Genomic DNA, 15,359 nt, shown 5'->3' on the forward strand with positions numbered 1-15,359 from the left:
ACCATCGGCTGGCTTAGCTGCAGAGGAACCTGGCTGCACACGGAGAGCGTCGGCTTGCCCAACAGCCACCACTCCCTTCAGAGCAAAGGACACGATGGGCACCAGAGGGGACCACTCGCCGCTCACCGCTGCCGAGAAAGGCACCGGGGCAGGCTCTGTCTGCGGGGGCTCCTTTCACGCTGCCAACCTCACTGTGCTTGGCAGCACGGCTCCCTCCCTCCCGGGTATGTTCACTGGGTCCGGGACCCAGCCAGAAGGAGTAACTCTTTTCAAAAATGCCCATTTTCTCTCCGCTATAACTCGCGCTCTCAAAAAAAAATTTCCTTTGGGGCAAGAATGTCTCAAACTTAGTTTTGGGCTTAATGCTATGGTTTGTAGGACTGTTTCAACAAAATTGTTGAGGTTTTTTTAATTTATTTTTTTTTTTAATTTAAATACGTAGCAGTGAATTAAAAAAAAATCCTAAAAAGTGAAATATTTTTTTAAACATTTTTAATCATTCAAAAAAATTGATTTTCAAGCTCAGCATTTGTAAGCTGAGGTGAACATCTAACGTAGCAGGGAAGAGATTTAAACAGGTAAAATTATTACAAAAATGTAAGAGTGATATTACACATGGGAACAAAGTGGCACAATGGTCTACGAGGCCTGTATTAGAACGGTGAATATGAGAGAAGTTTAAGCTCAAATTTTTCGAAAGTTACTCAGCACCTATTAAATGTCCAGCCTTCCTGCGTGTGCACGCGTGCGCGGGCTTTGCTGTTTGAAAGCCCAGGCCCTTTTCAGGACTGGTCCTTCAGAGGCCTGAGCCCCCACATAGCGTTCCTCAAGCATCACCCTGTCACAGGGACAGCTCTTCTTTAAGTCACGGGACTTGACATCTTTTCTGACCTGGCTAAACACATCGTGGTATGGCCTGCGCGTGCCTTTCCAGTCACTACAATGCTGCAATTTATTACTTTTAATACAGTAGCACTGAGAGGCCTCATTAAAACACAAAAAACCTCCAGCCCTTGTGGTGCCAGGCCCTCGCTTGCCCTTCAGTGGACAAGGTAGAGGCGAGCAGGGGCAAAAAAGCAACGTGAGCCACCAGGCGGGACGAAGGCTTACATCCCCAGCTGCCGTCTCAGATCCCATTGCCTCCCCCTTGAACTGTGTAGCCTCCTGCACGCCAAAAACATTTCTGTGAACTTAATGCTAGGATCGCTGTTAAAAGAAACACAACAACAGAACCCGACTTGTTAAAAAATACTCACAGAGGAGGAGTAAAAAAAAAAATAAATAAATCCTCAACACAGTCGCGTCTGTCTCCAGTAAACAGGACTTTTTTTTCAGGCCTTGGGCTCAGCCGTATGACCAGTCTACTGCAGGTGAATGAATTACTGACTGTCAGCTGGGCCGTTTTCACTGAGGTTTAAGCACAGGCATTTTACCTGCCATTTGCCAGGGGCTAAGAGCCTGCACGCGCTGGGCGCGTACCGCCGCTCAGCCGGCACGCGGGCGCTTGTGTTACCCGCTTGCCACCTGACGCAGCAGTTTGCTCAGCGGCACTGCCTACCCCGATGGGTCACACTTCGGGACTAGGACCCAAGCCACCTCACCCCCCGCAAGGAACATCTCTGAGAGACATGAACCTGTTTCTAAATGAAGCAACGCTTATCTCATGCATGCCACAGGTGTGATGTCATCCCCTCTGGCGAAGGAACGAGGGTGTCTACAGCCTCCACTGTGCAAAAATGCAGGAACTAAAGTTAACGTGTCTCAGACTTTGTTAAAATATGGTGATAATTAAGAAATATAATTACCACTACAAAGTTAATTCCTCTTTCAATTCTGACAAACAAGTTTTTAATTTGCACCAAAAATTTACATTTCGGATTTCAAGTCAACCGCGAACGGCTACAGGCTTGGCAGGGGACTCAAGGCGGTGGCTGGCGGCTTCTGCCAGGCTTGGGGACAGGAGCACTGTGGCTTCCCGGGAACGTCACAGGCGAACAGTCGCCAGCAAACCCCGGGTGCGCACAGGTAAGCCGATCCGATTGCTTTAAACTGTCTCGCCTGTTGTACAAGTGCGAAAGTAACAGTCGTGTCAGATAAACTTCTGCTTTTTATTAAAAAAAAAAAGAAACAACTTATAAGGTAATTGATTGCTTTCTTCTAGTCTTTTATTAGTTGTGATTAAGGAGGTATAGTAGCCCTGTTCACACAGCTCTAACAAGTCAGGACCTGCAGCATGTTTTTGGCTTGCGGCCCACAACTTGCAGTCCATTCTCAACAGAATCAATCTGAAGTTGAAAACATCCCCTGTAGGAAGCGTACGCATCCCTGCTTATACAGGAACAGAAAACAGTAATAACTTCAGGTCCTGTAAGTTGCAAGTTCAACTTACAGAGATCAGCCCCGACTTGTCATTGCTCTCAGCGTGTTCATGATGAGATCAGAGTGCTTCACGGAGGACTCGTGCTTTCAACTTGACAAGGGACATAGGTGAGCGTGTTACACTTCACTGTTACGCACAGCTCAGACTCCGCAGAAATAAATCGAGAGCTCCTCACTGTTTAACATGCAGTCAAAGCGCTGCCAATCTAAAATGGCTGATCAGTAATACTTTAATTGCAGTTTCATAGAAACAAATTGCTATTTAATTGCAATAAGCTCTTCTGTGGCTTAGCTGGACTGACAGTAGGCATACACCTGGTACTAAAAGTAACAAGCAGCAACAACGGTTGTCTGGTACTTCACGTACAGGAGGCCCAGGCAGTGAAATCAGACCCGGAACACATAATTTCACACTGAAGAAATACAATACTTAAAAAAATATATATACAAAAATGTCCCGATCTCAATTTTATTTGTTAATTTAATAGAGCTGTTCAGAACGTAGATCCTTGCAAAAAGCCTCATGTTTGCCATATAACTACCAGCCAAAGAATTTGATAAAAAAATTTAAATTCAAATCATCTTTTGAAATGCCTGACGGTACTTGATAGCAAGTCATACTATGCCAGTGCGTGATTCTTTCTTTTTTTTAGCATTTACCCTAAAATGAGATGATGCAAATTTTATCAGTGTTAACTAACAGGGAAAAAGGGAGACAAACTCAGTGTGGTTAATATGCTAAAGATGTGACTTAATTTCATAGGCTTCATTTTGGTAAGACATTCGCACTTTATATTTCATAAGATACTGCATAACCTGTTAAAATATTTAAAGATACATCATGTAGGACTGAAAAGACAGTATCTTGTCACAAACGGAATTTGGTTTGGAAAGGCTTAGTGCCCCACTGCCTGCCAGGATGCGTAAATCTCATAACTAGACAGCTGGATAGGTAAAAACATTAAACCCATTTAGAGGGCAATCTTTTTACAAAATTGTTTCATTAATAAGAGTGACAATTTATATGATTGAGACGTTTAGATGCAGTATAGACAGAGCATTTTATCCAGGTTCACGAGGATGATTTCAGATTAGTAATATTTCCTTTGAATTTTTTTTTTTACAGCATTCATTTTTGAAAGTGAGGGAAGCTCTTACCGAATGATTATTTCTATGACTTTTCAGCAGCACTAAATGCACAGGGTGTGTTTCAGCCTCAGCGTAGCAAACGCATGCGATAAAAGGTGAACGTGGTTTTCCTTACAGGTCTCCTAAAAAAAGTGATTTTTCACATAAGGACAAAGCTAAGCGTTTCCAGTAGCCTTCTATCCACACCTACCGTCCCCATTAGAGCCTGTTTTATTGTCTGAAATGCCTCTGGTTTCAAGAAAGTGTTTTACCTAAAGCAAGAATACTACTTAAATATGTTCTATTGTATATTCATAGCTCCATTAGTCCTCCTCCAATTTAGCACATCAAAGCAAAGGCTTCATCACTTGCATGTGGATTATGCCAACATGAGTGACATTTGTAATCTTATAGGTCTGCAACTTAAGAAATGCTTTTAAAGTAAGCTATTAAATAGGTAGCTGTGCTTTACAAACGAGTCATATAATAGTTTATTTAAAGCCGTTAATGAACTTCAACCTCTACATCACTAAACGCTCTACTACGTTACTTACTGGAAGTTATTAGCTATCTTCTTAGCACTTCTAGGTTATATTGGACAACCAAAAATCTGTACGTGTTAGATTTAAACACTGTACCTTGAGTGCTTAGACTGAAAGAATATAAAAAGATGTCTACAGTCTCACTAATACTTGAATTCTATATTCCTATGACTTCAAGTGTCTTTTCAAAGATATTGAAGCAGCACAATTTGCAGGACTCTACCTAAAGGCTTTAATGCCAGATCAAAAAGCTTAGAAACTTATTTAAAAAATATGTAAGTGCATTTAATTAAAAAGTCATACATAGCTTCATTTTATTGCTTTATGTGTTATGCAAGTATTCTTTTGTCTTTACTGTCTGATACTCTACATTGCGACATTTTCTTTTCTCTGCGACAGTCCTATTTTTCCTCAAGCACTGAAGTGTTAAAAGAAGAAATTCAGCAGACCTCCAATATACTAGAGGTCAAAAGAAGTAGAATCTGGAAAAAAAAAAAAACAACCTGCTGTTGGTTGTTCAGACAGACTAATCTATAAATCAGCTTTTTGTGTATCGGCATCACAACAAAAATAGTCAAGCTCACTCCGTAACCGAGCATGCTGCACACTGAACACCTTCTCAAAAACAGAATTAAAAAAGAAAACATAATCATGATGCATTTCAAATGTATTAGTCTCCTAAAAAAGTAGAGTAGTTGTTAATATTGATTTGTTATTAATTGCGGCAGAGGCACATTCTAGGTGCTTGCAGTTTCCTGACTGAAGGCATGCAACACACAGCCGTAGATTCATGTTCGCATTCTTGCTACAAATATGGAAAGTCAAGAGTTTTTTCTCAAAATCATTCTGCACAGCGCTACCGCCGAGCAGCTGATGGGAAAAACCCACTAAACGAAGTTGCTCCCTTTCTAAGCTTAGAGGAGGCTTCCTTGCTTTGGCGGAGGGAGGGGGGGGTGGTTTTTGTTTGTTTGTTTTCAGAGCACAGGTCATATTTGAGATCAGTTAGTTCTCAGAAATAGCCCGGGAAACGCGTTTTTCTTTCCTTAAGATTATCAGCGTTGAAAAGTTAGTCTCTTACCACAGCAAACACAACTTTATGTTGTTCAGATCAGAATAGCTATTGTATTCCTTTTTATGAATACTCAATTCTGGTGCTCAGCGTGATGTACAGACCTTTTGTTGTTGTTTATTATTCTTTGACCTCTTACGCTATATACATACACTCTGATGCTTGCACGCTCACAGACACATGCACACCCTTAACACAGGTGATTCTGCGGAAAGGAACTGAATAGAAAGAGACCACAATGCCTGTATGCGTACCATAATTCACTGCAATATGAATTATAATAGACTTGCTGTTACCAGAATCAAGAATCTCAATGAAAAATAAAGACCGTTTTCAAGTAGTGCTCTGTATCCTTGCCAAAAGTAACACGGTTAAGTAGTTTAACAGATTCTTTACTGGCGTAAGACAAAAAAACTGTCCAAACCAAAAAGCTACTTTTGAAGGTAATTGACAATTAAGGTAATGACTACGTAAGATATAGTTTCAGAATAATGTTTTTAATGTAGTTTAAAAAAAAAAAAAGCAAAGCTTCTAAAACCCATACTCAATTCAGTGTTGTTTGTTTTACTTTTTTATTATTTAAATACACCATACTAGAGCAAATGTCTCTGAAAATATCACAAATAAAAGATTTTTCTTCATTCAGCAAATTAGAAGTAGGTGAAAATTTCTACACAGTAGCTGCTATGAGCCTGACTTTTTTTCTTTTTTTTTCTTTTTTCTTTTTTTTGCCATGGGAAGTAGCAACATTAGGACAAAAACACTTACATGCATACATACATTGTATTTTACAGAGATACAATAAAAGTGTTTGTGCAAGAATATCACAAAAGCCACATCTTTATCTCATGTTCAGTTTGATTGAAACACATTTCCTTACAACACTTAAATATACAAAGAGCAAATAGAATGTTGTTAAGGTAAAACACAGGGTACAAACTGGCCAGTGCCCTGCTAATTGTTAATGAGGGTAGAAAGCAGATTTCAATGCTTCTTTTAATTATTTTCATTAGTCATCTTCCCCACCCGCCCCCCCCAAGATGTCCTCCGGTGGATCTTTTTTCATTTTCTCTACAGTCTCCCATTAGCCCAGGTTCATGGAGTCCTTAATGTTCATATTCAGTCATTTTAATACACCAATAAATGTGGGAAGGGCAATCAAGAATAAAGAAGGTGCAATGGTATGGAGCTGGCATTGATGCTAGCTACAAAGGTGACTTGTCTACTTGGAGACATGGGATCCATCTGTGATGAACAAAATTTGAGATGAAGGCACGCATTCTGCATTACTCTGACCTTTTAGCAGACCTGTAAGAAATAAAAATGGGTATCTTAGCTAGAATACTAAATTTGAGATAGGAAACTGCAACATGACTGCTTTTGTCTTTTCCTTATTCACTAATCTCTTTTTTATTAGATTACTTTCCAACTGTGACTTGATTAAGGCTTTCTACACTATCCATTCATACTGCTAACGTTTCAACTTCAAATAGCAAAAAGCAAACATTTTCCGCAGTTTCACTACTAAAAAGAGCAGACAGGGGAAGGAAAAAAAAAAAAGAGACGACAACAATAAATAAGCGTATTTTCTGGTAACAAATTGTACAGTGAATAAGGTGGTTTTTCTGGGCCCCTTTTAAAAGGGAAGAAACATTATGCCATGCCTTTGAAGAAGCTAGTAATATGATCTTATAATTGGAAGAAATAGTGTGTAAAGCAAATAAGAAGTACAGCCAATATCCTCCCAAGGCAACTTTGGTTAATATGCTTCATTGCACAAGAGCTAAATATAGATATTTCAGGATTTTTCCCCCCCATTTAAAATTCCTCATCTGGTGTGTTAGTTAATGTTACATAAACATTTTAATATATGAAGTCAAACATGTGCTTTCACACTGGTGTTAACGAATTGTGATAATTAAAAGTGTCTAACTCAATAAAAATCTAAACTTTCGTGGATAAAATAGAAATGATCATCCATAGTCTTCAAATACAATCATCTGTTTGCAATTACCAAAATGAAATAATATATATTAGATTTTTATGGTTTTTAAATGACATTTTGCGCTTCCCAGGAAGTTCTTTTTTCTACCTTTCTCTAAGTTACTAAAAGCCCGAGGTCTATTAGTAACTGCAACCCCCCACTTTCAAGCTAATTAAAGTAGTAGAGGCTTGGAGGTTTAATTCCCCAGAGCTGAAGCTCAGTGTGAGAAAGGTAATTTGTCTGTCCAGAACAAAGATTAGGGAGCAGCCAGCAAGCATATTTAATAAATGAGCATCAAATATCTTCTACTATGGACACAGACAACACCAATTATGTAACTACAAGGGAATTGTTGAGTGATAGGTAAACTAGAAGATTTTTAAGATCTTCTGAGAGACATAGCCTAACTCATACTTTATTTGAAAGTAGAGAAGCTGAAGACAAGCGTTTGCTACGAACCTTGCCAACCAATGGAAAACTTACACTTTTAGTAGGTGGTAATACTGTTGCAAACAAGAAATACTACAGGAATTCTACCACTACCAAAAAAGCATAGAGAATTCTTGACAATACAGCCCCTTCAAGTGAAACGGCACACAGGACATCACAAACTGCAGGCAAGCAGTACCAAGTTTAGAGAAAACGGGGGGGCGGGTTTCAAACTACATAGCCAGTGATGGGAAGTTATAATTTACATGTGTGAATTGCCTCAGGGAGGCAAAAGGGCAGGAATAGCCAACATTGCTGCATTTGCCTCCTTAAAGAGAAAAGCAAGTTCTTAAACAAAGTTAGGTTGTGGAACCCCTTCTGCCTGCACCAGTCACCAACAGGCATTAACCCGTGAACTATATTAGGACAACAGTGAGTTCATAACTGTCACCTTCACACACGCAACAAAAATGTGTTTTAAAGCTGGGAGTATGTCTCAACCTCTTCAGTTTAATAAAAAAAGCCTGTGAATATTCTGCTATGTCTATAATCTCTAGTGCTAGAATAACCTGGAGACTGATTGATCTTTAATGTTTCATAAAAAGTATCTGTTACAGCCAACTCTGTCATAGTGGAAGTGAGTGGCCCTAAAACACGCAGCTTTCTGGAAATCATCTCTGATGTAAACATCTTTAGACCGTTAAAAAGCCAACAGACAAAACACAACTCTTTTGGCACCTGCCCCTGTAGCTTCCAAAACTCCAGAAACCTGACAAATCCACGAATTATCAACTTGGCTCCTCAACTACATTTCGGTTTTCTGGGGTTCAGGTGCTCCACAATTCCCCTTTGAAAACTGGTAGGAGAACTTGCACCATTTTCTAGAGAGATTATATTATAATGAAAAAAAAAAACCCTAAACAATGATCTCTCCCCCCAATCTTCTCCCCGATACCTCTTCAACTGCCTCATCATTGACTGTAGCAATGCAGTTAACAGTCGGTGACAGGAACTAATAAAAACCCGTTCTCACTATTTTCTCTGCATTTAGCTTCTACCGGGCGTCTACAGTCGTGAGCTCTGCAAGCCCGGTCCAATTTTACTTTTCTTTTCCATGTTCTATGTTCCTCATCATGTCTACTGCTTTTATTGCAACTAAATCATTTTTATGTTTTGCTACGGCATAGTAAGAAACTGATAAAACTAAATGACAATTTAGACACCTATTTGAAGTTACATTAAACTTTACATTCGTAGAAGACAAGTGGATAAACCACTCTCTCAGAATGGCAAACCTTTTACTGCAGTGTATAAAGACGAATGGTTTTACCTATATTTTGAAATGGGATACCTACAAATATTCATTTAACAGATTCACTGCTAGCTAGTCTGTATTACAGATTTGTTTCATTAAAATTCACGACAGTATAAATCTATGAATCTTTAACTGTATTTGTACTTCCTTGAGAAGAGGCTGCACATTCTCCTCCGATCTTAATTATCTTTGTTCTGCCTAACTATATAGGACTTTTGTACTCAACTCTCTCATCACCTCGATTGACAAATTAAGTAAAAAAAAAAGGCCCATGTTTTATTTTGATGTAATTACATTCACTGTATAAGACTTGAAAGAATACTTAAAATTAATCAGTAAATTTATGCACAGAAAAAAAAACAAACACAGATATTGAAACGTAGCAACACAACAAAAAAAAAAATCATGGAAATTAAAAACCAGTTTGTGTTTTCTTGGACATATTTCCCCACTAAGTAAAAGCACTAAAAAATATTCTGTACATTACAGAATAGATCAGCCTAGCATTTGTCCCAGATTTTTTTTAATCTTCCAAATTCCTATTTGCAGATAAATGTTATTTTTTGTGATCCTTACAGACATTAATGAAGTTCCTATTGTAAATCTATAAAGAATTACCAACTGAAGTGTGCACTTTTTGTTTCATTGCAATAACTCAGTGCTGTGTGATTGCCTGGGTTAATGATGAAAAAGTCAAATATACTATCAGAGCTGATGGAAAAATCTATCACCAATCTGAAATTAAAATTCATCTGTGGTCAATAAGATTTAATATCCATGCAAGTGGCGCTGTAAAGAGTAAATGAATCAATGTCATCAATACATAATCAGTATGAAATATGATGTGAATAAAATTATGTGCAAGAGTCATACATTCACTCTTTTCTGGACCAGGGTGGAATGAACAGTCTCTTAACTCAAGGTTGACAGTAATTGTTACAAATTAGGCACAGCAGTTATCAAAATGCACTCACTCGCATAGCTTTAGGACTTATTAAGGAGATTAAAATAGATCTAAAACTATCGAGTTTCAGAGTTACAGGACAACTGTTGATCAGAAATTTTTTTTTCTTCTTCTTCTCTATATGATTTGTACAGTCATTATTTACTCATTTAGCTAGAAACCAAGAGCTATCAACCACAGAGATATACAATCTCTAGTTGAGCTATTAGTGTTATGGAGCGATAAGAAAATAGCACTTTGGTTTTTAAATCTGAGTTATGACATACAAAACAGACAAGAAAATACTTCTGAAAGAGTACCCCAGCATGCTTCCTCAACTAAAACCTTAATATTAAAGTGAAATACATTGGTTTAGTTCAGGAACCTTCTCTTCACAAGACATTTATTTCCATATTAAAGGATCTAATTTTCCTCCCACAGAAACCTGCTCTCTTGTAGCCCTTAATTTCAAGATTATAAAATATAATACTTTTCTTTGTTAAGAGTTTATATTAGCGTATGCTCTCCATTTCGCTTTGTACATAAGGAGTTCAACAGCTGTACAGATGCACATGCCCAAACGGAAATAAACTGACTCACCCTACATGGCATATTTAAAAGGTTAGTATTTTCTCCCCATACCCCGTGCCTAAGTTATTTAAGGTAAGTTCAGTTACTTAAAGGTCTCCTTGCAGGGGTGGGGAATGTCCACTATCAGAATGAAAAGAAATTGATCTTCATTTAGCTCTAATAAAGCTTATTAGTAATTGTTGAGTATTCACCTTCTGGTCTGGCAGTAGTGGATTACTCTGAAGTGAATTCAAATGGCCATTGATGAGAGCTGTAGGTCTATCATGTTCACAAAATAAACTGCCATTGATGTAGTGAAACCGATCTCCGGGGACCAGGCGATTCCGGCAGGTAGAGCATGTAAAACACTGAAAAAGGAAAGAGACAGCAAGTGAAACTACAGCACAAATTAAGTATGCTGCAGGTTTGAAAATTACACTTCAGAGACTGCAAGTACAGTTGAGATATGGAGCTGCTTGGTTTCTAGCATCTTCAAATACGGCATTAGTCTTACCTGTTGGGACTGTGCAGTGCATAACTCAAGTATAGTTTTACCGATTACGAGGGAACAAAGCTACACACTAAGGGAAGCTTTATAATACATACTCGTATTTCTAGTTGCTGCTTTGCATTTCATTCATAAGCAGATGCAGATTTTATACTAAAGCAGCACAGCAGTACTCATCAGCTACTCAAAAAACACATCGAAAAAAACCCTCACCTTAAGATGATAGACGTTGCCCTGTGCCCTCATGACCAGCTCACTAGCAGGAATGGACTGTCCACAGGCACTGCAAGCACCACTATTTCCAAATAACCTGAAACAGAGGTGACGATCATGAATAATTTAATACACAGGAGGCTCTAAGCATTTTTGCGCATCACCGCAATGGTTTATTACACAACTATTTTAGACTCCTGACCCCCGTCTTCCGACTTGCTTACATGTCATAATATGAAAAAGTATATTTTTGTGTAACAACTGGTAGCTTCACCCTACCTTGGATGTGCTTACACAGGATTTAATCAGAAATATTGACTTACACCTCTAGAAACACAAACAATTCTGTACTACACACATTTTATCAGATTACTGGGTTCATCATAAAAAAAAGATACAATTCATGACTGGAGTTTAAATGCATTGTGTCCTTGAAATTATATGAAGAACTCTTTTGTACTTTAATCATATCTTGAGATATGAGTCATCAAAAGGGTTAAGAGGATTTGATTGTATATCTAAGAAGACATCATGCTCAGTGTATTGAAACTCCAGTAAACCTCCATCAGTGCAGAGTTTCCATTAGAAACTCTCTGCTATCCAGGTTGATATATAATGTGTATGGGTTAACCTTTTCAATCATGGTGTCAACACTTTAGATTTGCCTCTGCTCATCTCTTTCATCCTAACCTTCTCTCTCTCTTGATAATGAAATGCTTGCTCCAACTTCCCTCTATCTGCTCCTGAGTCCACAATTTAGATTACTTCATCTCTGCTAGCAACAAACTGAATGAAATTTCGATTTGAGCAGAAAGTAATTTACCGGGATCTGGACCCATTTGTCATCATATCTCTCTGGGTGTTTGCTGTATCACTGCAGTTTTCCTATGCAATCAAATGAGACCACAACATCTGCCATTGGGGGGGGGGCACACGCAGTGGGGGGAGGGGGGACATAGGCAGAAGAGTGGTGAAGAAAAATATATACATAATTCTTCAAATCCATTTAAAGGCACAACGCATCGATTCAAAATATAATACAATAACAATTACTGAGTTCTACTTTTACAGGCTGCGTTAGCAAGAATTAGAAAACCTTTATTTGCTTTTGCGCGCGTCTCTAATATACACAAATATTTATAAAGACCACCACAATCACATTTCAGTAAAAAAGGAAACTGAACTAGCTGGCAGGGTCACAGACCCACTTTTCTGCACGATGTAAAACATAGTAATAGGATTTACAAATTAGCGTATTGGTGTCATAATAAATATTAATATTTACATCTCCTTCCTGTCCAAATAAAGTCATAAAATTCTGTTTGTGTCAACCTAGGAGACGCATTACAACAGAATACCCGTAATCTGAATGATTGCAGTGTGCCTCTGTACAAAAATAATTGCTTTGAATTTTCAGAATCTGAGCTTGCAGAGGAGGCTTGTCATGTTCAAACTACTAATTTGCTGTCGCCACTTTATTGAAAATAGCCTGTAAGTTGTTATTAAATGTATCGACTGAACGACAGAGAGAGTAGTAAAACTGCCCCTTAAGATGGCTTTTAATAGGAAGCTGAGAAACAAATTTTGCAGCAGCATCGATTTGAAGAGTTCAATCAAAACTCCATTTCAAAACTAATTAGTCTGAGATCCACGACACATTGACACGGTCTTGCAGAATCACAGTGGTTACAAAGGGAAAGCTGAACTAATACATTGTCAGGACCTCCAGCCAAAGGGACTAAACTGTCTGGAAACTAAGGGTCCATTATTAGGGCACCTTCTAAATCAGGACCAGTTCCGAGTAGTTACTTGATGTATTGAGGTTACTTCCAAAGCTTTACGATATGCATTTTTCTTCCTCCGTTGTTACTAGTAATGAAGTTGGCACGTAGAAAAGGTGCATGGGAAGCACGGCAAGAGGAGGCAGCAAGGCACTGTTACATCTCTAGAGCAAAGATCCAAAAATCTAGGGTAAGGGGGTGGCAACAAGGGCACTGCTGGGTAGGGTGGAAGAAGAAAGCCAAGATGAACAGACAGCATTACTTGTCCGGGAGAACCTGAACCTGGTGAGCTGTCTCTCGCAACCCCCCGTACAATTGCACCACCCAACTGAAAACACAGCTTTCGGAATACTGATCTCATTGCACTACTTGTCTTCATCAAGCATTCATTTGTTATACGATTCTCTCTGACTAGAAGTGGTCGTACACCTTGAATGTCTGTGAATTCTAATAAACGGAGTCAAACTAATCCAGAGGCTTTCCACACATCTTAGGTTTTCCCTAAGCATGTTCCCAGAACAATTCTGTTTTGGGAAGTCACTTCAGCTGAATCTTCTGCTAAAATTCCTAAAAATGACTTGCAAAGTCAGAACACCTTTCTGCTGCTTTGTATTATTTACCAGGAAAATTAAGCTTATTTTTCCTTCTCTACTGTTATGAATGGTTTTGTTCTGTAACACCACTGACAGGAAAAAGGTTTTATCTTTTAAAAAAAATGTTATTCCTCCTTACCAGTAAAGGAAGTCTTCCACAGTAACTATTCTATACTGAAAAAGTTGTTTCACATGGTTTCTGAGAGGCTGGAGAGCTAATTATCTAACCAGGGGGACTGTCCAGGACAGTATTTGATTTAAAAGGCTTGAGGCTTTAGGTGCTCAATTAAGTAGCTATCGGTCTCAGACTGGACTTTAATGGGCTCTTTTCTCTTTAACTGCAGCAATGGGTAGAGATACCCCAGGTCAGGCTAATTAAAGCCAGGGGACTCTTTAATTGTGATGACAGAATTGGTTTCAGTTTCCTCTTTGGGTCCTCAGTCCAAGAAGGTCATTAATATTTCAACATTTGGGCAATGCAATCAATCACAAACATCAAGAGGTTCCCTGTACGGACAAGGCAGCTCTTCTACACTCAGCAGCATTTTACCGAGCCACCTTAAATTAACTACTGTGTGGTTCCAACACAGCATTCCCCACACCCCCAAACACACAAACACTCCTGGATTTTTGAGGGCTTTTTTTTTTTTTTTCAGACAAGAGTGGGAATGAAGGCAGCAAGAAATCTTTTCAGCCCAGTTTCCTGTCTTGCTGCTCAAGCAGAAACACATCTCTAGCAACTTATACTAACAAAATAAGGTTCCAGTTGTTTCCAAAATTGTGGAGACAGCTTTAAGTGCTCCGATTCTTGCACAACACGGTGCACATTTATGCCCGCAAATATATATCCAAGCCCGAGCAAAGAGAAATGCACATCCAGACCTACTGATCCAGAAGCGATTGGTGTTTCTGTACATTCCCTATATTTAATCTAAATTCTGCACCAGCTATATTAAATGTAACAAAGAAAGGCAACACAGAAATTACGCCTGGAGCCAAGTCCATTAAAGGTACTTCAGAATACAGAACTTTCACAAGAGTGGGAATGAAGGCAGCAAGAAATCTTTTCAGCCCAGTTTCCTGTCTTGCTGCTCAAGCAGAAACACATCTCTAGCAACTTATACTAACAAAATAAGGTTCCAGTTGTTTCCAAAATTGTGGAGACAGCTTTAAGTGCTCCGATTCTTGCACAACACGGTGCACATTTATGCCCACAAATATATATCCAAGCCCGAGCAAAGAGAAACGCACATCCAGACCTACTGATCCAGAAGCGATTGGTGTTTCTGTACATTCCCTATATTTAATCTAAATTCTGCACCAGCTATATTAAATGTAACAAAGAAAGGCAACACAGAAATTACGCCTGGAGCCAAGTCCATTAAAGGTACTTCAGAATAACTGGAGACCAAGCACCTTAAAAGCACCAGAAGCTATTGATACTTAAAAGGGGGGCTGTGCATAATGGCAAGTGCCGCATTAGAGAAGGGGAAGGAGGAAAAAAAAAAAAAAAAAAAACCAGCCAAATTACGCTTGGTTAATTCAGAGTAACAGATCTGCCCCCAAGTGAATTGGAGGCCTTGAATTAATTCTGTTATGACAAATCAAGATAAACGTTCCCCCTAAATTGCATGCGATTTAATTAATTTTTGAGATCCTGGTTGTTGTTTTTTTTTTTCCTAGCTAATATTGCACATGCTCCTGTGCTGTCATTGTGCTTGAGTGGGCAGACTTCAAAGTGATATTAAATAACCAACTATTAGATTTACCTAGCACGTCCTATTGGAAAAGTGCCATTTAATTACCTAGCCTGTTCAATTAAAGGGACAGCATTCCCTGAATATAGCAGCTTGCCGCTGATTACCAGGGAAATGAACCGGCTGCCCGGCGGCCCCCTCCCCGGCG

General features: G+C 38.9%; 1 protein-coding gene across 1 annotated transcript; it reads right to left on the bottom strand.

The window, feature by feature from the left end:
• Positions 1 to 2,982: 2,982 nt before the first annotated feature.
• On the bottom strand, positions 2,983 to 11,926 carry LMO4 (LIM domain only 4). The gene is made up of 4 exons (XM_019470639.1): positions 11,904 to 11,926; positions 11,081 to 11,177; positions 10,572 to 10,727; positions 2,983 to 3,650 (listed from the first exon to the last, which is right to left on the bottom strand). Exons 1-4 carry the CDS (start codon positions 11,924 to 11,926, stop codon positions 3,570 to 3,572), a joined length of 357 nt encoding a protein of 118 aa, XP_019326184.1. The 3' UTR covers positions 2,983 to 3,569.
• Positions 11,927 to 15,359: the final 3,433 nt, after the last annotated feature.

This window comes from Aptenodytes forsteri, unplaced genomic scaffold (genome assembly GCF_000699145.1).
Source record: "Aptenodytes forsteri isolate BGI_AS27 unplaced genomic scaffold, ASM69914v1 Scaffold59, whole genome shotgun sequence".
Classification (NCBI taxonomy): Eukaryota; Metazoa; Chordata; class Aves; order Sphenisciformes; family Spheniscidae; genus Aptenodytes; species Aptenodytes forsteri.

What these genes read in the sequence shown, in the direction of transcription:
- LMO4 (XM_019470639.1), bottom strand. Translation starts at nt 11,926, where the DNA reads ATGACAAATGGGTCCAGATCCCG. An exon ending in ACAAATGGGTCCAGATCCCG is followed by an intron (nt 11,178 to 11,903) that starts GTAAATTACTTT and finishes CCTCTGTTTCAG; the next exon opens with GTTATTTGGAAATAGTGGTG. An exon ending in GCAACGTCTATCATCTTAAG is followed by an intron (nt 10,728 to 11,080) that starts GTGAGGGTTTTT and finishes TTCCTTTTTCAG; the next exon opens with TGTTTTACATGCTCTACCTG.